Source organism: Mixophyes fleayi, chromosome 2, assembly GCF_038048845.1.
Source record: "Mixophyes fleayi isolate aMixFle1 chromosome 2, aMixFle1.hap1, whole genome shotgun sequence".
NCBI classification, from domain to species: Eukaryota; Metazoa; Chordata; class Amphibia; order Anura; family Limnodynastidae; genus Mixophyes; species Mixophyes fleayi.
The window spans coordinates 171,866,022-171,890,827 of record NC_134403.1 but is presented as its reverse complement, the minus strand read 5'-3'; the positions used below and the strand labels follow the sequence as shown (position 1 = coordinate 171,890,827).

The 24,806-nt window shown below is 41.6% G+C and overlaps 1 protein-coding gene across 3 annotated transcripts in view; it reads right to left on the bottom strand.

The window, feature by feature from the left end:
- Positions 1 to 3,314: 3,314 nt before the first annotated feature.
- GTF2I (general transcription factor IIi) overlaps positions 3,315 to 24,806 on the bottom strand; it is a 76,435-nt gene continuing 54,943 nt past the window's right edge. For all 3 annotated transcript variants that reach the window (XM_075194995.1, XM_075194994.1, XM_075194996.1), the window contains 6 exons: positions 21,563 to 21,646; positions 20,217 to 20,400; positions 19,136 to 19,164; positions 13,463 to 13,504; positions 9,691 to 9,732; positions 3,315 to 3,905 (listed from right to left, as the gene is read on the bottom strand). In XM_075194995.1, the coding sequence (XP_075051096.1) occupies positions 3,865 to 3,905; positions 9,691 to 9,732; positions 13,463 to 13,504; positions 19,136 to 19,164; positions 20,217 to 20,400; positions 21,563 to 21,646 (422 nt within the window). In that variant the 3' untranslated portion in view covers positions 3,315 to 3,864. The remainder of the gene's footprint in view (positions 3,906 to 9,690; positions 9,733 to 13,462; positions 13,505 to 19,135; positions 19,165 to 20,216; positions 20,401 to 21,562; positions 21,647 to 24,806) is intronic.

Below are 24,806 nucleotides of genomic sequence, written 5' to 3'. Positions count from 1 at the left end.
GTGTTATCTCATGCCGGATTACTTCAAGAGACTTTCTATATTGGCAGTGTTGTTCAGTCATTTATACATTTATATTGTGCATATTACTGTGGATCAAAGTCAAGGTGCCCGTGTATATATTGTGTTGCAGTCTCTCCCCGTGCACCTCCTCACATATATATTCAGTGGTACAACTTGCTAGTGGCAGACCACTGACTCCTGTTTACAGTTCACCTGTTCCAGTATCCTCTCACATAGCAGTGGTACAACTTGCTAACGCAGACCACTGACTCCCCGGATACCTCCACTTGGATTCCATTCCTTCACTCAGACAGCGGTACAACTTGCTATCCGCAGACCGCTGACTCTCATCACCTCCTCGTTTCTGTTGGACATTCCTCCTCACTATAGCAGTGGTACAACTTGCTACCGCAGACCACTGACTACCTTCACGTGTCCTTTGTCCATACAGTTCCTCGTGTATTACTACCTCCATATTGCCAGTGCTGCTAGTCATAGACTTTCCTGAGCATCTCATCATCTGCTATTTCCTGTTCCGTGATCACCCTGCTACCAGAGTACCATATTACCACCTATACTGCTCTGGTAAGCCTATCACCTGGTGATCCCTGGGTAAAGACTCCTAGTGCCCGTGACAAGTGGAGATGTTGCCTATAGCAACCAATCAGATTCTAGCTTTCATTTTGAAGAATGTACTAAATAAATGATAGCTAGAATCTGATTGGTTTTTCAAACCCTCTGGAAAACTCTCAGCTTGATACATTTACCTCATGCTCTCTTCTAATAAGTAAGTAGACAATCAGTTAGAAAGAATCAGCTTGTAAATTGCTAGAGGTTGTATCAATGACACAATAGTCCAATTGTGTACAGTGTAACAATAACATTAACCATGCTCGCAGAAATGTGATCATTGGGTGGGGACATGCCAGGATAACACAAAAGACAGCATTAAGCCACACCCACATTCGTGATCACTGAGTGGGCAGCTGATGCAATTGGCGATATTTTACACATTGCCTATACCCCTGATGATGTGAACACCATCAGGTGTCACCCACCTCTTCTTTCAAACTTGGCTTAGGGGCTTATTTATCATTATTCGCATTTCCGCTCCGTTAAGTAACATCTGATGACATATGATTTAACAAAGCAATTTACCATTAAAGTCATGTCAGGACAGCGCATCTGATAGGAGGCTGTCCAGACTCTGTTCTAATGAAAATTCTGGGTCCTTACTCTGAGTCTTTACTGTGTATGTGCGACCTAGGGTCAAGCATGCACAATGGACAATACTGGTAATCAACGCAGGGGAGAGAGAAGGCTGCCAGAGAGGAATCCAAAGATCCCTCTCCTGTGATGCTCTCCCCACAGGATTGAATGGCCAATGCCATCTTCAGCTTAGTTAAATTGCTACTATATTTAGGAATTTCCCAATCACATGGTTTAAGACTTTATAAATAGGCCTCTTAAGCAGGTATGAAAGGTGAAAGGCAGGTATGAAAAGTAGGTTAGTATATTGCAAATTCAAAATAAGAAAATAGATGATCATATTTAAATTTGTTACAACGATGTATGCAATCTATGTCGACAGAGATAAAAACATAAGCATTTATGTCCATCCTTTATCACAATAGAATTGTGTATTTTTGATACTTTTACAACCTTTAGTTCCTAGTACATAGTGTACAGGCATCTGACTTGACTGGCAGACATGAATGCAAAGGTATATGCAGGATATCAAACAGCCAGGAACACACTGACATAGATGGAATCGCCAGGGACACACTGCCATACATGGAATGACCAGGAACACACTGGCATGGGTGAAGTAATCAGCAGAATGGATTAAATAACAGGAGTACACTGGAAGAGAATACAATAGGACACTGGTTCGGAATTCCCAGGAATACACTGGAGCAGGAGCCAACTTTTCTGGACCAGAGACTTCATAAACTGGCCCCATCTTGTATTTTAAGCAGCTTTATATAGTCGGAGCCCAATGGGGATGTGTAGATTGCAGGCCAATGAGATGAGAGGAATGAAATAGAACGCATGCCCGGGTATCCAAGGTGGCGGCCACCATCTTGTGTATTGGGCGGGGGAGAGGAGGAACCCTCGGAACTGTCCAATGGAGGAAACAGAACATACAGAGCTCTGGTAAGTATATGTCTGGCGGATGTCAGGGTACAGCTGTAGCTAAATAAAAGATCATAGCACACTTTGCATAAATTTCTAATGTAGTTTTGCAGTTGGATTTGCTATTCGTTGACTGTGAAGAAAAGGGAGAGGAAGTTCTACCACATTTTAAAGACACTCTAATCCTATATTTTCCATGTGTATTTGACTAATTTTTAATATGAAGAGATTAATGTATAAAAATATTTTTGTTGTTAAAGGATTTTATCTAGTTTCTACTATGGTGTTTGTAAGTCTGCTTCTATAGCTCTCCATTCAGTACAGTTGGCACCTTTCGATTTATTTTTCCCATTTCTGTCTCCTCCTATAGCACCTGACAATCTCCTGAGATGTGCTAATCCTCTAAGGCTGGGTACATACTACAGAAAAATTCTCCTGATGCGATATCATTAACAATTTTACCAACGACTGAAAGTCCCGATCAGCATGCCGATTCATGTGTATACACTATATAAGTTTTACAAGATTTACCTTCAGATCTGTGCTCTTCATCTGTCATAACCACCGGCTGAAAAGATTGTGACTCTGTAAACTCTATGGAGATCTGCCTACACTACTGGTCGTGAGTGCATACACACTGCAGAACTGGAACAACATCGTTCTATCACTGAACGAGATTTTTAGTCCGTTTATAAAATCAAATCAAACAATACGATGTGCTTTGGAACGATAATCATTCATCATTGGAGCATACACACAAATGCAATTTATTGTGTGATTGGCCTGATAATTGGGTAAAAAATCTGCAGTGTGTATCCAGCCCTTGTACATGCCCCCACATCAGTGGGGGCATGTACAAGTGCAGAAAAGACCAAAAATATGACATAGAGCAGCCAAGCTAGTTGGCAGACACAACTGCTCATAGCCTGCTCAAAAGGATAACCTAAAAGTACATCTAGCAAATGCATTCCCCGATGCTAGGCTAAATAAGGCAAAGCAAAATTTTAGTTTAGGCATGGTTGAAACACTGTTTTACCCTCCATGATTCATTGATAAACATTTCAGTTTCTGGATTTACATGTGTATTTAAAATTGCAGTAATAAAAACACTCAAATAATGAATCTTAGAATATAGACTAACCAACAATCGAACTGTTAACACATTTTAAAGACTCAGCTCTTAGAAAACAATTTATTTGTTGCAGGGTAGTCCAGTAGATAGGTTAGGTTTTAATAAAGTATATCTTAAATCCAGTGACAGAAGGAAAACAATGTTATTATCTATCAATATAGTCATAAGACTTTTTGCACTAAATTTTATACCAGGACTTCAATGAATAAAAGGTTCTTGGGAGAAAACCAAAAATACATGCAGCATGTAACAACTGGTCCATATTGGTGGTTCAGTGCAAGAGCAGTGCACAATCTGTCAGCATGTCCCCTGCAGAGGTGGTAAGATTCTCTCTCCTGTTCCATCTTGAAGGCATCCCAGGAAGTTAGTTTTAATTATGCACCATAAAGAATCCAATTAAATCAGATAAACATATTAATATAAAGTTATGACAGACCTCCAAATCAAAAATATATTTTCTTTGTAATCCAGACGTCACCATTCGGTCGTCACAATCTTTTATTATCCAATTCACAGAACTTGAGAAAAAAGACATCTCTGTCTAAAATGTACAAAAAAATCGTCCATATAGAAGGCGCTCCTATCGTATGCCTATATTACACGTCCTTGTGGTTCCTTTCAGTGTTGTCATCTTTAGCTTAAAAAATAAACAAGAAGAAAAGAGAACTTTATTACAGGAAGTTTTTTTCCTTTCATCATCATTAACATTTATTTATATAGGGCCAGCAAATTCCGTAGCACTTTACAATTGGGAACAAACATTAATAAAACAATACTCGTAAGCCCTGCTCGTAAGCTTACAATCTATGGGACAATGGGAGTTTGATACACAAGGGCATTTGCTACATCATATTGCACACTGGACCAGCTAGAATGCAAAGGTAAAAGTATTGAGTAGGCTGTGTGATCAATCACACAGCAATGTTGGTCACAGGGTTGTTGTCTTGTGTTAGCTCTGTAGAGGGTGGCAATAGGGTAACCTAGGGAGATTAAGATGATGGTTGAGGAATATCATAAGCTTGCTTGAAGAGGTAGGTTTTCAGAGAATGCTTGAAGGTTTGAAGACTAGAGGTAAGTGTTACTGTGCGAGGGAGGGAATTCCACGAAGTGGGTACAGCCCGAAAAAAGTCCTATAACCAGGAATGGGAGGATGTGAAGAAAGTGGAAGAGAAGCGCATATCTTGTGCAGAACGGAGGTGTCTAGTTGGGAGATATTTTGAGACAAGTGAGGAAATGTATGTCAGGGCAATTTTGTTGACGGCCTTGTATGTTAGTAGAAGAATTTTATATTGGATTCGTTGAAATACAGGCAACCAATGTAGAGACCGACAGAGTGGCTTAGCAGAGAAAGAACGGTTTGCAAGAAAAATCAATCTAGCCGATGCGTGCAAAATAGATTTTAGGGGTTCAAGTCTGACTTTGGGAAGACCAGTAAGGAGGAAATTGCAATAGTCGATGCGGGAGATGATGAGTGCATGAGTTAAGGTTTTTGCGGTGTCTTGTGTGAGATATGTGCGCATTCTGGAAATGTTCTTTAGATGTATGTAACATGATTTAGATATAGAGTCGATGTGGGGAATAAATGATAGTTGTGAGTCAAGGATTACACCTAGGCAGCGAGCTTGCGGGGTGGGATTTATGGTCATGTTATCAACAGAAATAGAAATGTCAAGCAGGAAGCTTTTGTTTTTGGGTGGGAATATAATTAATTCAGTTTTTGAAAGATTGAGTTTGAGTTGGCGAGAAGACATCCAAGATGTATTGGCAGAAAGTCTGTAACGTGAGACAACACAGATGGTGAAAAATCAGGAGAGGATAGGTTTGTGTATCATCTGCATAGAGATGATACTGAAATCCAAAGAAGCTTATTAGTTTTCCAAGACAGGTGGTGTAGATAGAGAATAGCAGAGGACCTAGGACCGAGCCTTGTGGTACTCCATCTGATAAAGGAAGCGAAGCAGAGGTGGATCCAGAGAAATTGACACTGAAAGAGCGATTAGACAGGTAGGATGAGAACCAGGATAGGATAGTGCCTTCAAGACCTAGGGATTGTAGCGTTTGCTTGAGGAGAGAGTGGTCAATAGTGTCAAATGCAGCAGAGATATTCAGGAATAGAAGAGAATTAGAAGAGAGTAATGGTTTTTACTTTTTGCTGTGATCAAATCATTGACAACCTTGGTCAGCGCAGTCTCTATGGAGTGTTGAGAGTGAAAGCCTGACTGAAGAGATTCCAGTAGGTTGTTTGCTGTACGAAAGTGTGTGAGGCGAGTGTAAGCAATTCTCTCGAGAAGCTTGGAGGGGCATGAGATCTGAGAGATGGGGTGGTAATTTGATAGAGAGTTTGGGTCAGAATTTTGTTTTTTTAAAATGGGAGTAATTACTGCGTGCTTGAAAAGAGATGGAAAAATACCAGTAGAAAGAGATAGATTACAGATTTTAGTTAGAGGTGAAATGAGAACAGAAGACAGGGACCTACTAATTTGTGAGGGAATGGGATCAAGAGGACAGGAGGTAGAGTAGGAAGATGAGAAGAGAGTAGAAACTTCCTCTTCATTTGTGGGATCAAATGAAGAGAGAGTGTCAGAGGGTGCTACAAATGAATTGGGCTGATTGTTTGTCGAGGGAGATGATACCATTTCAAGTCTGATCTTATATATTTTGTACTTGAAATAGGAAGCAAGATCCTGAGCACTGATGGTAGTTGGAGGATTTGGGGTGGGAGGATTCAGAAGAGATTTAAATGTGTTAAAACAGTGTTTGGGACTGAGCATAGATGAGAGATTGGAAGTATGTTTGTTTTGCATTGTCCAGAGAATTTCTATAGGAGTGGTAGATACCGTTATATGTGATGAAATCATTAGAGGTACAAGATTTACACCAGTGACGTTCTGCTTTACGAGAACGTTTTTGTAGAGTTTCTGTCACTTTAGTGTGCCATGGTTGGCAACAAAGTCTACGTGGAGTATGTAGTGTCCCTGGAGCCACTTGATCAAGGGTGGTTGCTAGGGTTTGGTGAAAATGTGGTACTGCCTGACCAGGGGAGGAGAATGTAGAAATTGGGAAGGGAAGGTGTTGGAGAGAGGTGGAAAACTGTTGAAGATCAATAGAGTTGATATTCCTGCAGTTGTTAGGAGGCTTGGAAGAGTTTGAAACTAGGGAGGGTAAAGAACTGGGGGTGAGCGAGTAGCTAATAAGGTGATGATCTGAGAGGGGGAAAGGAGTGTTAAGGAAATCAGAAACTGAGCACAGTCTAGAGAAAACAAGTTCAAGACAGTGGCCATCCTGATGAGTAGCGGATTCAATCCCCTGGGAGAGGGCAAGTGAGGATGTTAGAGAGAGTAGTTTGGAAGCAGCATTGGAACGTGGATTAGAAATAGGGATGTTGAAATCACCCATGATAATGGTGGGGATGTCGGAGGATAAGAAGTGAGGGAGCCACGCAGAGAAGTTTTCAAGAAATTGTTGGTGTGGTCCAGGGGGGCGATAGATGACAGCAACACGCATTGAGAATGGGTTAAAAATCCTAACAGCATATACTTCAAAAGAGGTGAACATGAGTGATGGGGCATTTGGTAGAACTGTGAACGTGCACTGTGGGGAGAGAAGTAGTCCAACCCCCCCTCCTTGTCTGCCTCCTGGTCTGGGGGTGTGGATGAAATGGAGACCACCGTGTGAAAGGGCTGCAGGTGAGGCAGTGTCTGATTACGTGAGTCATGTTTGTTATTGCTAGAAGGTTTAGGTTGTTTGAGAGGAAGAGGTCATGTATGGAGGTAAGTTTGTTACAAACAGAGCGTGCATTCCAAGGGGCAAATTTAAAGGACTTTGGAAGCTAGAAGAGACAGGTGATGCGCTTGAGGTTTGCTGGATTTCTGTAGCGTTCAGATATATGCGTGTGGGAGAAGTGAGGGGGACCTGGATTAGTTGATATATCACCAGCTATTAGAAGCAGGGAGGAAGAAAGGTAGGAAAGATGATTGTAAGATGTGTGTCTTTTTAGTTTCTGGCGACAGGGTGAGGCTGTTAAAAGTTATTGAATTTAAATAGGAAAAGAGTTCATGAGTGTTAACTAGAGGTGAGTGAAGTAATGAAGGGGCAATGTGGACGGAGGTGTGTGTTGCAGGATGGGTGAGGAATGATAGTCCTAAAGATAATGCCAAGAAAAGAGATAAAAAAAAATATTTTGGCCAACATTGGGATTTATGAGTAAAATAGCAAAAAATGAGGGAATTAAAGGAATTACCTAATTGCAATGTCCTGTGTAATCAGAGAAGTAGTGCAGAGCTAGGCTGCAAATTATTACAAAATGACTGGTTGTTGTATTGTGCGCAGCATCCACACAAACCATAAAAATACATATTGGGTGGAGTGTAATGAGTTAAACAAAAAAAAATCTTCCTTGTATGTGCTGTTAGCTGGATCCTCCAGGCCGCAAAGCCTATAATAGTCTAATTAGCCACGGCTGCGCATTTTTATCGTGTAACGGTAAAATGGTGTGGGATCATTCCTTGTATCAGGCACCCAGATGGATTTGGCAAATGGCACATACAAATAAGTATTATTTCATTTTTTAGTTTGACTTGAAATCCACCCAATACAAAATTTTTACTATGGGTGGAATTATCCTAAACACACAGCTATGAGGTCTCCAAATTAGGAAAGGTTAATGCTCCGACTCCAGAGCTAGAAACCAGTTCCAAGACCTGGAGCCCAAGCAAAGCTGTAGCTGGAAAACCAGAGGTGGAGAGAAGCTGAAATAAAAATGAAGCAGGCTATTGGAGCTGGAGCTCAGTTGCTGCCATTCTTCCTACTAGCTTAACATTTTGAAAAGAAATATAAAATTAGTCTAATATTTATATCCAGTTGACACTGGTTTGATCAAATAAAACCACATTTACTTGAAATGGACACTAAAATTAAAAACAAAACAATGATTAGTTTTCACTAGTAGATAAAAAAACACCTGTATGTGTTAGGTGTCCCAGCCGCTTCTTATCTGGCGTAGGGCAGAGGGGGTGGTGGGTGGCATCAGAGGAGGGGCATGTCAGTCTCAATGCTGTGACGCTGCCAGTTACTGCTTCTCTGTGTTGGTGATAGGATGGCATGGAGGAGCACTCAGTGAGGTAAGGGGGATGTTTAGTTTAAATTCCGGGGTGACCCACGTTAGATGCGGGGGCACAGCAGGGAAAATAAAAGCACTAAGCAACATAATATCACACATTCAGTGCTTTAACCACTCCTGTTGGTGCTCAGGGTGACTGACATAGTACACCTAATGTTAGAGATGGCCGTGGCTGGGGGACGCACTAATATAAAACCAAAACACACCCTAAAGTTAGAGAGAGCTGTACACGTTGGGTATCAACATTACCAGGAGAACTAGAGGAACATAGTTTAAAATATATTTCCACAAACACAATAAACTGCATGAAAATAGTTATAAGAATTAAGGGGAAAGAAGCGGGTTCTTTTAAACTATTTTTGTCTCTCTTTGTTTCTAATTTAGTCTATATAACCTTAAAAATAACCAGCAATGTATTTGGAAATGCTACTAAAAAGAAGCTCTTTTTTATGAATTTACTAGGATGACCTAACAAAAGCAAAAGTGGTAACATATACAGTAATTATACTCACAATGCAAAAAATAGGTGTTTTTCACAAGATATAGACCAGTGGATTGTCCTGGAAATTTGAACACTTACCACATTGGGCCTGGTTTCAGTTTTATGTTACAATCATCTTGTTGTTCTGACCAAAAGAACAAAAAATATTGCTAATACTAACCAATCTACAGGTTCCTCTTCCTTAACACATCAAAGCTATAATACTTTCTCCTTGCTTGTAACAGTTTTAGGAGTGCATTCTGAAAAGCTCATTGCAATATAGTGTGATTAACGTGCGCTCCCATAAAGTTCCACTATATTGTACTGAGAATCAATGCTTGTGACCTCTGCAGGTAACATTGAAATTTGCTAAGAGGCAAAGTGAAGTGAGCATTTGTCAGAAAGTGTGTAAGCAGGGGTGCTGAGAGGGGCAGGGGAGCAGGTACAATGTACATGGGCTAGCTTGGGGGCCCTGGTCTGCCTGGAGGAGCCACCAACCTGTTGTGGCCATGTACCCTTTCGCAGCTATGGACGGGACCCAAAATTCCTCTTGGCGGCTCTGTGTGTCAGAACAGGTCCATTTGTTTAAAAAAATTATTTTTTTCGAGATTCGGTGTTAAAGTGACTTTACCTGGCTGTAAGAGCATGAGCGGAATGCTTTCTTTTAACTCCTGTGTGTACAAGGCCTTAATGTACAGCTCTATGCTAGGTTAATATACAAGCCGCAGCAACATGGTGATTTCTATCAGACAACGGATTTATTTTACAATAGGAACTACATACAAGTGCCCTTAGTTTCTAATCACAACAAAAGATGAATACCTTCTTCTGTGGGTTCTTCTGTTTGGCTCTTGTCAGGTTTACCTAAAAATAAAGGAAAAAAAATAGGACCCTCAATTTAAAAGCAATGACCAACATTATGCATTTTTAAAGAAAACACTACTTTAGGTAGAATGGTGTTCTTTTTATGTTGAACTAGCAAAGTAACCTGGCATTTGGCTAAAATAAGAGACCATGCCATTGTATCTGTGAAGGCTTTGTGCAGTGTGTGTAGTGTTTTACTTCCCTTAAAACCAGACATGATTCACATCTTTGTGACCAGAGCACGTTGTGCAGTCTTGCTATGTGTTGGTTAAACAATAACAATTGTTTTTAATGATTTGTGCAGCCTAGTAAATCCCTCACTATTTTTTTTCAGGAGAGATAGGGCTTACTTGTTGGTATCACAGTGAAATAAATAACTTTTTATTTTCTAGTATAATACAGGAAAAAACAGGAAAAATTAGCAAAACAAAATACACCTTTCCATTAATTTTCTATAGGTACTGTTACCCAATTAATCCAGCCCTAGAAATTTACCTCCAAAAATGAATGATAAATTTCTCCAGTGTATAGGGTTACCAATTATGTGTATGTCATGTAAAGCATGATAGAGTTATAGGGCCTAGAAGAGTATGAAGAGGACCCAGATGTGGATGAAGGTCCATCGTTCCCCACAGCCCCTCCAAAATAAGCCGGAAGTGGACCCATAGATTTTCTTCAGCCGGATAGGAACCAGCGGTAATAAATTTTGTAGGCATTTTCCTTAAAAAGAGATGAGATGGAAGTCTTGGAGACCCTCTCTCTAATTGTCTCCCATGGGTCCTCATTTGGGGTCTACCCAGGTCAGCCTCCCATTGAAGTTCATGTATAGGGGTATGGTGTTGTTTGGAGGAGATGAGAAGGTTATATAAAGTGGAGATTAGTCCCCTTTGCAATGGTGATTGGATACATAAGGATTCCAGGGGAGTAAGGGGTCTCGCTATATCAGATCTAGAAATAAAGTCGACATAGTGTCTTACTTGAAGGCAAGCAAATCGGGTAACAGCAAGGAAATCAAATTTCTCTTGTAGCAGCGGTAATGAGATGCATTGGTCCGCTGTCAGAACATCTCTCATCATCCTGATATCCCTCTCCTGCCATGCCTTAAATCGAGAATGACATTGCCCTGGGGTAAATGCTGGGTTGTCCCAGAGAGGCGTTATAGGGGAGTGGGTTGAGGTGGTTTCAAAATGAAGCTTTACAGTAGTCCCGTATCTGACAAGTAAATAAAGCAACTGGATGAGAATGCAGTGAGAGAGGTCTATCACCCATTGTGATTCCCAATGCCGAGCCCAGAAATGGCACCCGGCAGCAGGAAGACTCCAAATCAATCTACCTAGGGCCTTGATTTTTGGTATAACCCGCCACCGCTTGACTCAGGTGAGTAGCAGTGTAGTATAAGCGGATGTCTGGGAAGCCCCTACGCCCGTTAGCTGTCGCAATAGGTAGAGTGGAAAAACTAGTAGAAAAAAAAACAACTTTTTAAGCAATTCTAAAAATTATTTCTGACCACTGCAGTGCTGCAGTGTGTTTGGATTGCTAGATAAATGGACAGTCTCAAACAGTCTAAATGCAGTGTGTGTGTGTGTCTGTACAGTGTGACTTGTTGTGAGTGAGAGTATGTGTAGCTTTAATAAAGAAAAAAAAAGAAAATTGTTACAACTTTTGTGGAGGTTTGCAATTTGTAATTATTCCATTCAGCCTCTCTGGAGGCACCTAAATAATGATATTTATATAATATATATTTATATACTATTGTTGATTTTTATTAAATGAAGCCCAAAAAGTTGTTTTACTATTTGATTTATATCAGTGTTATCATTATTAGTCTGCCATCTGTAATAAATTTATATATTTTCAGACAATTTTCCATATGTCCATTTAAAATCTTTTAATATTTATCATTCACATCCAGTAAAAGTCATCAATTAGCTAAATAGTTTATATAATATAAATTTCTGCCTAAATAACACTACATAATGGCAGATTAAATTGGCCTCGCTTTATTACCATTTATACGGTAATAAGTAACGCTGTTGCTCACCCCTCTATCAGGCGTGAGTAAAAGTGAGCAGTACAATCACGAAAAACAGTTGCCACGTAGTGTCTCACAGCCGTTTCGGGACACTACACAGCGATTTTTTTTAGAATTGAATCTGACCTCAATCGCCATCATACATATTAGATTACAGCTGCACAGTTGAATTACAGTGATTGCAAAGAAAGGGCAGGCAATACAACCCAATTTATTTAGTATAGTTTAGAGCACTAACTTAATATACAAGATGCCTTATATAATCAGAATGAAATAAGTAAAAGTTTGCATACGTTGTCAGAACTTCATATGATTGACATAGTTATTCACAGTTGCTTTACAGCTCAGTGTGAGCTATTGTTCAATTATTTCCTGCAAATATATACTGTATATAGAATTGACAATTTTTATGAAGGTACATTTAAATTGATTTAACAATACATTTATGACATTACTACCTGCTTGGAATGATTGACTTATAATGTATTATTTACATAGCACTGCAAAACCCAATTTTCATTAGCCATTTCTCCAGTGTCCTGATTCTGGGTTCAAAAATAGACAAAACAAACCAGTTTTCTCAAGAAACACTTCAATCTATAGTTGTTTTGAGAAATTAAGGCTATTTCATGAGTCAGATTGCCAAGAAACATTGTCTTGAGAGAAAAGGGCAAACTGGATCTAACCAGGATAGAAAAAGAAGAAAAAGGCCCAGATATACAACTGTACAATAGGATACGTTCGTCAGAGGCTGCAGTTTGAGAAACAGATGCCTTACAAGTACCGAGTTGGTGGCCTCCTTAAATAGAACATGACAAATATCCGTGTCATCTACAGTAAGAAGTTGACTTAGGGATGCTGGCCTTATAGACAGAGTTGAAAAGAAAAAGCCATTTATAAGACTGACAAATAGGAAAAAAAGTTTAAAAAGGGAAAAAGAACACAGACATTGGACTGTAAATGACTGGAAAAGAGTATTATGGATGGATGAGTTTAAGTTTGAGGTGTTTGGCTCAAAGAGAAAAATATATGTAAGACAGAGCAAATGAAAGGATGCTGGAGACGTACTTGATGCGTTCTGTTAAGCATGACAGAGTAAATGTAATGATATGGGGCTGTTTTGGTGCTGTTAAAGTCGGAGATTTACACCAGAAAGATTATCATAGCGTCATGCCATCCCCTGTGGTCAGCATGTGATTGGTGCAAATTTCAGCATGCAGCAGGACAGTGATCGTAAGCATACTTCTACACTATGCAAACACTGGTGAAGAAATAGGAAGCAAGAATACTGTCTCTGTAAGAATGGTCGGCACAATTGCCAAATCTAATCCTGAGTCCTTGTTGGATGAGCTTGTAAGGTCAGGGAAAAATGCCATACAAGCCAGATACACCTCTGAAAAGAGCTACAGAAGTCATGGGTACAAATACAGAGGATTCTTTGATAAATGTAAAATTTGATGAATAGAACAGTTATATGAAATAAAACTAATATGTCCTGACATTGTCAAAGTATTTATTATAATTTCAGGTCAATTTAATGGTGCCTCGATAAAAAAAAGTATCAATTCTTTCAATAACCAAGAAATTTGATTACAAACATTTTACACGCTAGTGTGCGTGTATACTGTATATATCTATGTATGTCAAGCAACTGTTTTACTTTAACTTGGGCTTCAAAACTTATTTATTGACTTTTACCAGATTCTGTAGATGGCCCAGATTCACCTTCATCGGTTGCTTCTGAAGTACAAGAAAAACAAGAATGTATACTTAGTTTTGAGTGTAAGAGCTAAAAGAATTTGACACAAACTGAGACATTTAGATACTCATTAATGCCATATATGTCCTTTTACCATTGCATTGTAGCTGTAGGAAACCTGGCTAAGTACTAAACCAGAGTTGCAATTATTATGCTCAGCAACTTTTGAAGATTTTGTATCATGAGTCAGACAAGCATAAACAATAAAAAGCTTACTTGTGTATGTTGGGTCTGAGCTATTTCAAAATGAGTCAAACTTAAAAACAGTACAATTTGCGCCACATGTATGTCCACCAGCAACACCACAGAAAAGATAACATAGGAGGTCCATCCTGTCACATGCATCCTAAGAATTATTTTTTCTATTGAAGTGGAAGTACACTGGATGTTTGGCGCAGTGCAGGTGCTTGGGTTTTTGGACCCTTCTTTAAGGGGAAAGGGCCCCGTTCCTTCCCATCCCCCAGAGACATAAGGTTCAGACTTGGCATAAGGGTCTTCATGCCCACCTCTGCAACAAGGCACGGATGGACTCCTTTCTCCCAGAGTTCGACCAAAAATTTCCTCTGGAACTAAATAATCAGCTCTCTCCAGAAGGAGGGAGCCTCCGACAACTAGGGGAGAGAGATGCCCAGTGTCTCACCCAAAACAAAAACGTGACACACACATAAATGTGAAAAAAGTGAGGTGTGTGTGCAAGTGTAAAATAAAGAAATATATAGTGCTAGAAAGCCCCAGCCGAGAATATAAAAATTGTTCTTGCCCAAGTCAAAAGGCAAGGGCAAAGAAGAAATTGTGCTACTTGAAAATTAAAGTGCATATTGCAAAGGTGTTCCCTAACACCATATGTATTTTTGGTAACCCCAAGCTAAAGCAGCACTGGGGGCACATATTACTTTGGGCTTAAAGCAGCCATGACTCGGCATCAGGAGACCAGTTAACGGCTTATCGCCTACAAGGGACACCTTTAAGCCCCACTGCGTATACGGGCATCTACACCTGGTTGTAGTCAAAAGGTCGAGAAGCAATCCTAAGAATTATGTTGCACTTGAACACAAGAACATGCCCTTAATGTGCACAGCTTATGCTACCATGCCCCTGTCGGTAGTATGCGTTGCCTATCCTAGCTTAAGGGGATGCAATTCATGATATGCAAAATGCAAATCTCTAGATACAGACACATTTTTTGGTGCATGTGGTGTAACCTCCCAACTTTAAATTAAGTTCACGAAGTTGTTAAAATGTTTTGCATAACAAACTGACTATTATGGACCTTAAAACACACAAAAGAAACAAAACTGTGCCTGCATCCTTTGGTCCGATAAAACATACATGTGGAGCTGTTGACATGTTATAGCACTGGTATCAGCTTTCCTAATTTACTCCCATTTCACAGTCTGCTATCAGACTATGAGATGAGAGGCAGCAGAAGGTGGGAAAATCAGGATGTAAATGAGAACCTTAAAGTAGTGCTATAACAATGTCAGACACTTCACATGTAAGTATGCACTGCTCCCTATCAAATTCCCTTTAATGACGGCACTGTTAGCTGTATAGCAGCTCACTGCTGGTATGCAGAAACTGTAATGTTTCCTTTCACCACCATGAAGAACTAAGCAGCGATCCAGGAACAGTGCTGAGCGGGCTTTGCTTGGCTGTTGGGTTTTGCTCTGCATACCGGCCCCCAGACTGGCATGGGCACTGCATACTACATTTGGCCTCAGCTCTGCATACTAACCACTAAAGATTTCTCAGTTTTGTATACTGGCATCCAGAATTGAGTATGTTATATTTATATATTTTAATTTGTGTGTGCCTGCTAAATAATTATTTTCATATTTTTAACAACCGTCACGTTGGTAGTCTGAAGAAATAGTAAAATGCAGTGGATGTAAACACACTATTTTATATGAATATTTATCCAAAGTTTGAGCTAGATAAAATATATAAAATAGCTGGATTGTTTGCACTCAACAATGCTCTCTTTCATTTCACTGCAGCAGATTGCCATGATAAGAGAGAGGTGCTTCTCTAATTGAACATGTAGACAGTGATTGACACCTTGCCAGAAATGCATAGGGCTAAAATCACTGAACTGTGGGTTTGAAAAAGTGGAGATGTTGCCTATAGCAACCAATCAGATTAATCCGTCTCTTCTCCCCCATCCACCTCCGCGTCTCTGTCATCTACCGTCCCCCTGGCCCCACCTCCCATTTCCTTGACAACTTCACTGCCTGGCTCCCTCACCACCTTTCCTCCGACCTTTCCTCCATCATTCTTGGTGACTTTAACATCCCCATTGACAACTGCTCTGACCCCGCCACCATCAAACTTCTCTCCCTTTTCACCTCTCTAGGCCTCACTCAGTGGACCTCTTCCCCCACCCACTGTCTTGGTCACTCCCTGGACCTCATCTTCTCTCATCTCTGCGATCTTTCTGACTTCTCCAACTCTCCCTTCTCACTCTCCGACCACCATCTCCTCTCCTTTACTCTTTCCTCCTCCCAGGCTCCCACCTCGCCAAAATCTACCTTCACTAGGCGCAACCTTGATGCCATTGACCCCGCCTTATTCTCCTCCTCTCTCGATACTCTCCTTTCACTTCTTCCCTCCCTGGCCTGCCCATACCAGGCGTCCTCTCTCTACAACCTTTCCCTCATTACTGCCCTGGATGCTGTCGCCCCTCCCTGCTCTGTCCGCCAGCGACGCCTCATTCCCCAACCCTGGCACTCCAAACTCACCCGCTTCCTCCAGAAGTGCTCTCGCACTGCTGAACGCCTCTGGAGGAAATCTCGCTCCCTGGCCTACTTCCTTCACTTTAAATTTATCCTCACCTCATTCTGCTCCGCTCTCTCCCTTGCTAAACAATCCTTCTTTAAGTCCCTCATCTCTTCTCAGTCCTCCAACCCCCGCCGCCTCTTTGCCACCTTCAACTCCCTCCTCTCTCCACCCCCCCTCCTATCCCGACTTCCCTCTCAGCTTCTGACTTCGCCACATTTTTCTCTTCCAAAATCGAGGCCATCAGACTGAACATCTCCTCCTCCCATCCCCCTCCATCCTCCCTTTTCCCCTCACCTCCCCCCAACAAAAAACTCTGGTGCTCCTTCTGCCCCACTTCAGGTGAAGAAGTTCGCTCACTTATTCTATCCTCTCCACCCTCTACCTGACTTCTCGATCCTATCCCCTCTCGCCTCCTCCCCTCGCTCTCTCCCACTGCCTGCTCTTACCTAGCCCACCTCTTCAACCTATCACTCTCCTCTGGCGTAGTCCCCTCCTCATTTAAACACGCTCTCATCTCTCCCATCCTCAAAAAACCCAATCTTGACCCCACCTCTCCTGCTAACTATCGCTCTATCTCACTTCTCCCCTTTGCCTCTAAACTACTTGAGAGGATTGTCTGCAGCCGCCTCACCAGACACCTCTCGGACTATTCCCTCCTTGACCCTCTCCAATCTGGTTTCCGCCCCCTGCACTCCACCAAAACTGCCCTGGCCAAAGTTACCAATGATCTACTTTTAGCCAAATCCAGGGGTCACTTCTCCCTACTCATCCTCCTCGACTTTTCTGCGGCCTTTGACACCGTAGACCACCCCCTCCTGCTACAAACCCTCCTCTCTCTTGGCTTATCTGGGTCTGTCCTCGCCTGGTTCACCTCATACCTCGCTAACCGCTCCTTCTCTGCATCCACATCTGGCTCCTCCTCCACCCCCTCCCCTCTTCCTGTCGGAGTCCCTCAGGGCTCTGTTCTCGGCCCTCTACTCTTTTCACTCTATACCTCCTCCCTTGGTGCTCTCATCTCCTCCTTCGGTCTTCAGTATCACCTTTATGCTGATGACATCCAACTCTACACCTCCTCGCCCGATCTCTCCCCCACCCTCCTCTCTCGTGTATCCGACTGCCTCTCTGCCATCTCCTCCTGGATGTCCTCCCGCTTTCTCAAAATTAACATCTCTAAAACTGAACTCATTGTCTTTCCTCCCCCCAGGCTCCCCTCCCACCATGACCTCTCTATCACCGTCAACAGCACCACCATCTCTTCTGTCACCCAACTTCGCTGCCTAGGCGTTACCTTCGACTCCTCTCTCTCTTTTGCACCCCACATTCAATCCCTCGCCCAAGCCTGTCGCTTCTAGCTTCGCAATGTTGCCCGCATCCGGCCCTTCCTCTCTCAGGATGCCACCAAAATCATCATCCACGCACTCATTATCTCCCGCCTCGATTATTGCAACCTCCTCCTCTCCGGCCTCCCCCTCTCCCACCTTGCCCCCCTCCGCTCTATTCTCAATGCGGCTGCAAGACTCATCTTCCGCTCTCGCCGCTCCTCCTCCGCATCCCCCCTCTGCCTTGCCCTTCACTGGCTCCCCATCCCCTACAGAATCCTTTTCAAACTCCTGACCACCTCGTTCAAGGCTCTTTCCCAGCCCACTCCCCCCTATATCTCTAACCTCCTCTCCATTCACACTCCTGCCCGCTCCCTGCGCTCGGCCAATTACCGTCGCCTCTCCTCCACCCTGGTCACCTCTTCCCACTCCAGAATCCAGGACTTCTCCCGTGCAGCCCCCCTTCACTGGAACAACCTCCCTCGCTCCATCCGTCTCTCTCCCAATCTAAGCTCCTTCAAACGAGCACTTAAAACTCACCTCTTCCTTAAAGCCTACCATCCTTTCACCTAACCCATATTCCCCTCTCTCCTCCCGGTCCCTTCTCCATCCCATATGCATCAACTGACTCCCTTTGTGCCTGAGTCTTGTTCACCCTCCCTTAGGATGTAAGCTCACTTGAGCAGGGCCCTCTTCCCTCCTGTATCCATACCTGTTCTTCTGCTCCATCCTTACTGCATTAGCCTGCCTGGAGAATCTGAAGTTTGGTATTTATTGTTTATTGTTCAGTAATGTCTTACCCTGTATAGTCTACTGTTTTGTACAGTGTACGGCGCTGCGGAACCCTTGTGGCGCCAAACAAAGGATAATAATAATAATAATAATAATAATAGTTATCATTTATTTAGTGTATTCTACAAAATGACAGCTAGAATCTGATTGGTTGCTATAGGCAACATCTCCACTTTTTCAAACCCGCTGCTTAGTAAATATACCCCATAGTGTGTATTGGTTGATCAATACACAGGGGCAGGGTGAGTAATGTCACAGCAACAAAAATGCCTACCATCCGAATACTGTCCTATAGGTGTGGGAAGAGCTACAGCTATCTGAAATGGTGTGTGAAAATAATATTGTACTTTTTAACAGTGTGGCAGGGGAATGTCTGGTTAACACTGACCAAAGTATTTTACCTACTTGGTGAATACCTGAAAATTTCAATTTTGTGGTTTAGGGGTCTTTTATTATTCAACAGGTTTTTCTGGCACTTGGGTCAAACAAGCAAAATGCTTCAGACCCTGACATCTGGAGAATACATGTGTGGCAGCAACAAATAAGAGATGATGCATTGATGTCACCATGTGGCAGCTGCTTGGTAATACAGCAGTAACAGTGAAGACCCTAATGACGTAAAATAGACCTGTCTTCTATCTCACTGGAGGAAGTCAGCTCGGAGGCTATTAGCATAGAAAACATAATACTCTGAGAATTTTGCAATGTCAGATATATACTTACGATTGTTAAGCACCAATCCAGGAAAAGGCCTATAATATTAAAAAACAAGTAATATATAATATATATAAATATATAATATACAAAACATGAAAGCTAAATATATATTATTATGTAACTATTTCAAACATGTAATTTTATACAGTTTTGTTTACTGTTACTCAATTAAGGAAAACTTACTGACAAACACACAACTTCCTCTTTTTTTGGAATGATCATAAGACCAAGCTTGTTTGGTTTATATCCACAACTTTTGTTTGGATTCTATTTATACCGGTGGTCAAAGTGGAAATTTAGAAGTGATGGTACTGATTTATACTGTATTTTTACCAGTAGGCCTGTACTTCCCCACCAAAAATAAATTGTGAGGAGAAGGTTGTTTAAACATATGGATAATCAAGGTACTATACAATATTCATGACCATAGAAATGGAAACAAAAACAATTATAATGGTTGTAGAAACGTGATCATTTCCACAGTGGTGGAAGTGGGGTGAAGTATATGGCTTTCATTGTAAAACTATATTTTATTCCTATTATATTCTATTCACTCACATTCTACATACCGCCACTTCTAAATTTCCACTTGGACCACTGCATCTCCATACAATGTATATGGAATGGGAAAGGCACAGACCTAGGACAGCAATGTTCATAGGCCAGCAGAGAAACGGTTTGGAGTTCATATTCCTTATTTCTATATTTGTGTCAGCTACACATTTATTTAGCCTAAGCATGTAGTAAGGGGTGCTGGGCAATTTAGGCTACTTAAAGCACATTTATTCACAGCAGCCTGATTGATAGCTGAACATTTTTGCAATTTTCAAATGAAAATGTGATGATTGTGAAGACCTAGGGCTAGATTTACTAAACTGCAGGTTTGATAAAGTGGAGATGTTGCCTATAGCAACCAATCAGATTCTAGTTATCATTTATTTAGTACATTCTACAAAATGACAGCTAGAATCTAATCGGTTGCTATAGGGAACATCTCCACTTTATCAAACCTGCAGTTTAGTAAATATACCCCCTTGTGTTTCCCAGGTTATCACTGTATTGTGTCATTCTATATTAATCGACTCACCTTATAACAGTAAACTTAATGAATTCTGCTGAATCCAGTATTCTGCGCATGGAACTTATTTCTAGGTAACTGGGGGCTTTGAATGAAACTCCTGGTGGCATCCCATCTACTACAACACATCCTGGGTTGGTGGTTATTTTCCTATAGGGGACTTTCACAGGGAAGGTCATGCCAATTGCTTCTCCTATAAAAATAGCATTGCTGAATGTGAACATTTATAGTTAATTTAAAAAAACAGTTAAATATTGTAAATGTTACAAAAGTAAATTGACATAAATAATATATACAAGGCTGCCCTAATCCTAGAAGGTATGTTCAGGGGAGGGCAAGACTCGACTCAGCAGCCTATTTTAAAGGCAAAAAAAATGCAGGTGGCCCAGTGGCCCAGTCTAAGGTAGCCCACTATGGGACCTGCCCGGGGGGCAGGTAACCCCCAGCTTAGCCAGGTCCTGGGTCGTGCTGTGGTCTGTGAAGAACATGGACATCATGGCAAAAGAATGGTGCATCGTTAAAGGATAATAATGTTCACCTGCTGTAGAAAAAAGCGCTAACCTACACTGCTATTAAAGACAGTGAAGATTTTTGTTATTTGGAACTCAATTCCAGGAGATGAGCAATTTACACACAGACACAAAATCTCTCCATCTTTAGTATATAGTGTACAATAAGAATGTGTATTACACTGTATGACATGAAATTCTGCTGAGATGTTATTCATGTATCTATGTGAATAGTGTACTTCCTATGTAACAAAAGTGATGCATTGCATGGAAATAAGGAGTGGCTCTGAAGGAGAATATCTAAAGAATGTAATGGCATAAAAACCTTGCTCAAATTGGTTAGGGCAGTGGTTCCCAAACTGTGTGCCGAAGCTCCCTGGTGTGCTGCAGGGATCTCACAGGAGTCCCTCGGCCAGTGCCACTGGTAAGCAAGGCGGTGGACTATTTGGTAATTATTTTGGCTTATGGGTGCCTTGAAAAATTATGGAGACCCTAAGGGGGCCTTGAACTGAGAAAGTTTGGGATTCACTGGGTTAGGAGGTGAAGCTTCAAGAATATAACATCGTAAATTAAACTCCTCGTCTGTGTTTGATCATTCGTGGTATAATACCTGTTACATTATATGTATTGTATGTGAGGATTTATATACTGTTTATATTATCTCAAAGTTATTTAAATAGACTGGTGAAGATAAACAGTTCACTGTAATGGGAATACATTAAGGTTTATTTAAAATAAATAAAATCTTGGCATTTAGATCACATTTTGAAATATTTGTGAAAACAGTATGACTTTCATTATTGTATGTATTTTTGTGAATACAAAGGGACAGTGCTCACAGCTTACCAAACTTCCGACTAAACAGTTCATTGACTTGTTCCCTTAACTGACGGGTTTTGTCTACTTTAATTGCTTTCTCGTTTTCCACATCTGCAAAATAATACAAATAAATGCATTACAGATGATGAAGGACAAAATTTATATTAACAGAAATAATTTGTTATGTCAGCATACGTTTTAACAGCATGCATGTAAGTGCTGTGTGGGTGAAGGATTGCACTTAGGTTCACCTTAATTCTACAGGTATTTTCAATGTATAAGTTTCAGGGTAACATCTCCTAACTTCTTCCATTATTTTTCCTAAGATTTTCAAATGACAATTACTTTTTGGTCTATTTGTATATGTTAGTGCAGTGATAGGCCACGCAGAGGAAGGATGGAGTGCACGCCCTCCACCAGGTATGCCCTTCCCTGCACTGTGCAGAGGAGGTCATGTGACGCAGAAGTTGGTTGCCCCTGCTCTGATCGGGAGCAGCCGGCTGTGGGGTCTCCTGTTATTTATTGGTGTGCGAATGTGATAAGATGGGATAACTCTGCCACCCTGCTCCACCTCACTTTTTGTTTTTATTGGTGTTCAGCAACTAGTTGTCACTGACTACTTTAACTGGCATCATTTGGCCAAACTAACCAGTCGCAGACAGTATAAACTGCACACCAATGTGGTGTACCAAGTTGCAGGAGGGTAAACACTCTGAAGCTGTCAAAAGGCACAGATTGTTGAAACGAAAAGTCGACAGTCAGGATTCTCTAGAGAGAAGGGGCCCACAAAAAAAAAAGCAGACATCCCCCTAGGGGTACCCAGCGCTGAAAGCACTAGGGCTGTTCCCACACCCCTAGGCGGTGGGTGGGGGGGTAATAAAAATATTTACTGTTAAAAACACCACTTTGGCCCTGGTGCACTACAGATTGCAGCAAGCCCAGGCTGCACTTATATTTGAAATTAATCCAGAGTAAGCAACCGCCAATCTGTTTCAATTTTGAAAATCCCCCCAGACTCAATATTGCAATCCAATTTTTACCCTATATTCACTACTATCCTTTATTTTAAATTAACGGTCGTATCCCTGGATACACCTTTCCGCTAAAAATTTGTCTAACCCTTTCTTAAACATACCTATTGAATAGTCCCAGTGTGCTCACCTCCTTTATTCAGACATGCAAGTTGGGCTCATGGGTTTGGTTTGGAAGCATGAGACTTGTGTGTTTGGGCTGTGGGACACTACATCTCGGTATTCCCAAAGTCATAAACTGGTGTGTTTGGGCTATAAACAGTGTATTCCAGCAGCCATAGCACTCTCTTTCGCCAGGGTAACTGATAACTACCAGGTACAGGATATAGCAGGGGCTGGCTACAAGCACCTGCTAATGTTGATTCTTGTTTCTTGGGGAGGGGGTATGGAGGAGTGTTCACCTGCTCACGTAGTCCTTTGGGATGGACAGACTAATACTGGTCTGTAACCAGGCAGCTTCCCCCAAGGTGGAAAGCTCTCAGTTCAGCATCCATTTCTTTACCTCTGATGCACACTAGTATTGAAACTGTACTTGCCATAATAGGTCCATTACCCCCTGCAGGATCTGCGCAAGGGTTCCATCCATCCATCTCACCATGAATTGCTACAGGTGTTTGTCAAACTTCTCATGGGTGAAATTGATGCCCTTGACTTAGTCCCAGAACCTTTGGCTGTAAGTCTCAGGGGTGATGGCATAATGTTTTAGGAGAGGCCACTTCTAATACATCATTGTTCACACAGTCGTATGGGGGCCACTCCACGACAGCCTACCACTGCAGATCCCTGTAGTGTGGCGACCAAATATTTCACCCAGCTGACTTGGGAAAATCATGGATTCTTAAACACCAACAGATGACCACTAATGTAGCAAAAATGTCCTTGATTTTGGGAAAGTGCAGGTACCCCCCCTTGGTACATCAGCTGCTACCCATTGTATGCTGCAGGTTGGGGCGTCACCTAGTTGCTCCAAACCTAGAAAACATGCATATTTACAATGAATTCACATCATTGCAAATTAAAATAACAACTGGTAACAATATAATAATAGTAAACCAACTAAAAAAAACTAACAAATTTAACTATAGTTTTTTTCAGTATGTGAATTAATTGTAAATACATGTGTAGTAAACATAGAGTAATTGCTTTTAAAATATACTTTAGCCTGTATGTGTGTCTATGGCTTGCAAGTCCCATTTTGTGTGCTGCTTGGGAATAGCTACTGTTACTTCTTCCTCCAGGGGCCCCTCCAATGCTTTCAGCTGATCTTCATCCCAACTCAATAGTGCCTTCAACATCTCCTCTTTCGTTGCTGTAGGAAAGGCTTAACACCACCTTCCTAACACTGAACCATGAGATCCACCTTGGACATCCTTCTGTAGCTGGGCATCCTTTGCTTCCCCATGTGCTGCAGTTACTTCTCTCCTAGGCAACTCAGCTCTCTTGAAGTTGTAGTTCTGCAGACAGCCATCTGCCTTAATCCCACCTCTACCACATTTTTTTGGGTTTCTCTCTTTTTCAGCAACTAGTCATCACTGGCTGCTCTTACAGGAGATGCTAAACCAGCTACTCACCAACATGAGTGTCAACTGCACACCAACATTGTGTCCCCAGTCGTAGGAGGATAAATACTACCAACAGGCTCTATTACCGGCCCCTGAACTAATACTTGCGCTTACTATAGTGGCTGGGGGGGGTATCTGCCCCACTGTCGACGTGCAGCCAGCTGCCAGGGCGCTCAGCCCTTTCTTGGCACTGGCGCCTGTTAAGGCTCTACTGTGAGATATAATCTTTAGATCTCTCACCCAGACTTAATTCCAGAACTTTGCCTTTGGGATCTGGCTCTGAGTTAAATTCGGTTTCAGGAGATTCGCAACCAAATATCACAAGGCATCCCTCTCTTCGGGTTCATTAGAACACTCCCGGAGCTGGGAGGGCTTCTGGCGCTTCCGTTCTCTACTCCTTGTACTGGAGGCATTGCAGTCTAATACTGTCAGTAGGAGACCACCAGGAGAGAGATATTACATTATACTTACATTGTAAGGTATACCTATATATTTACACGCACAAGGTGCCATAGTGCCCGGTAACGAATTTAAAAGGTTTCCCAATTATGTGTGGAGAGGCCACAGTTAGTTTCATTGTGAAATTTGGGTTACTGAAGGGTACAAGCAATACAGACAGTTAGTTTAGGTACAGGGTAATATAATAATAATAATAATAATAATAATAAAAATGTTACA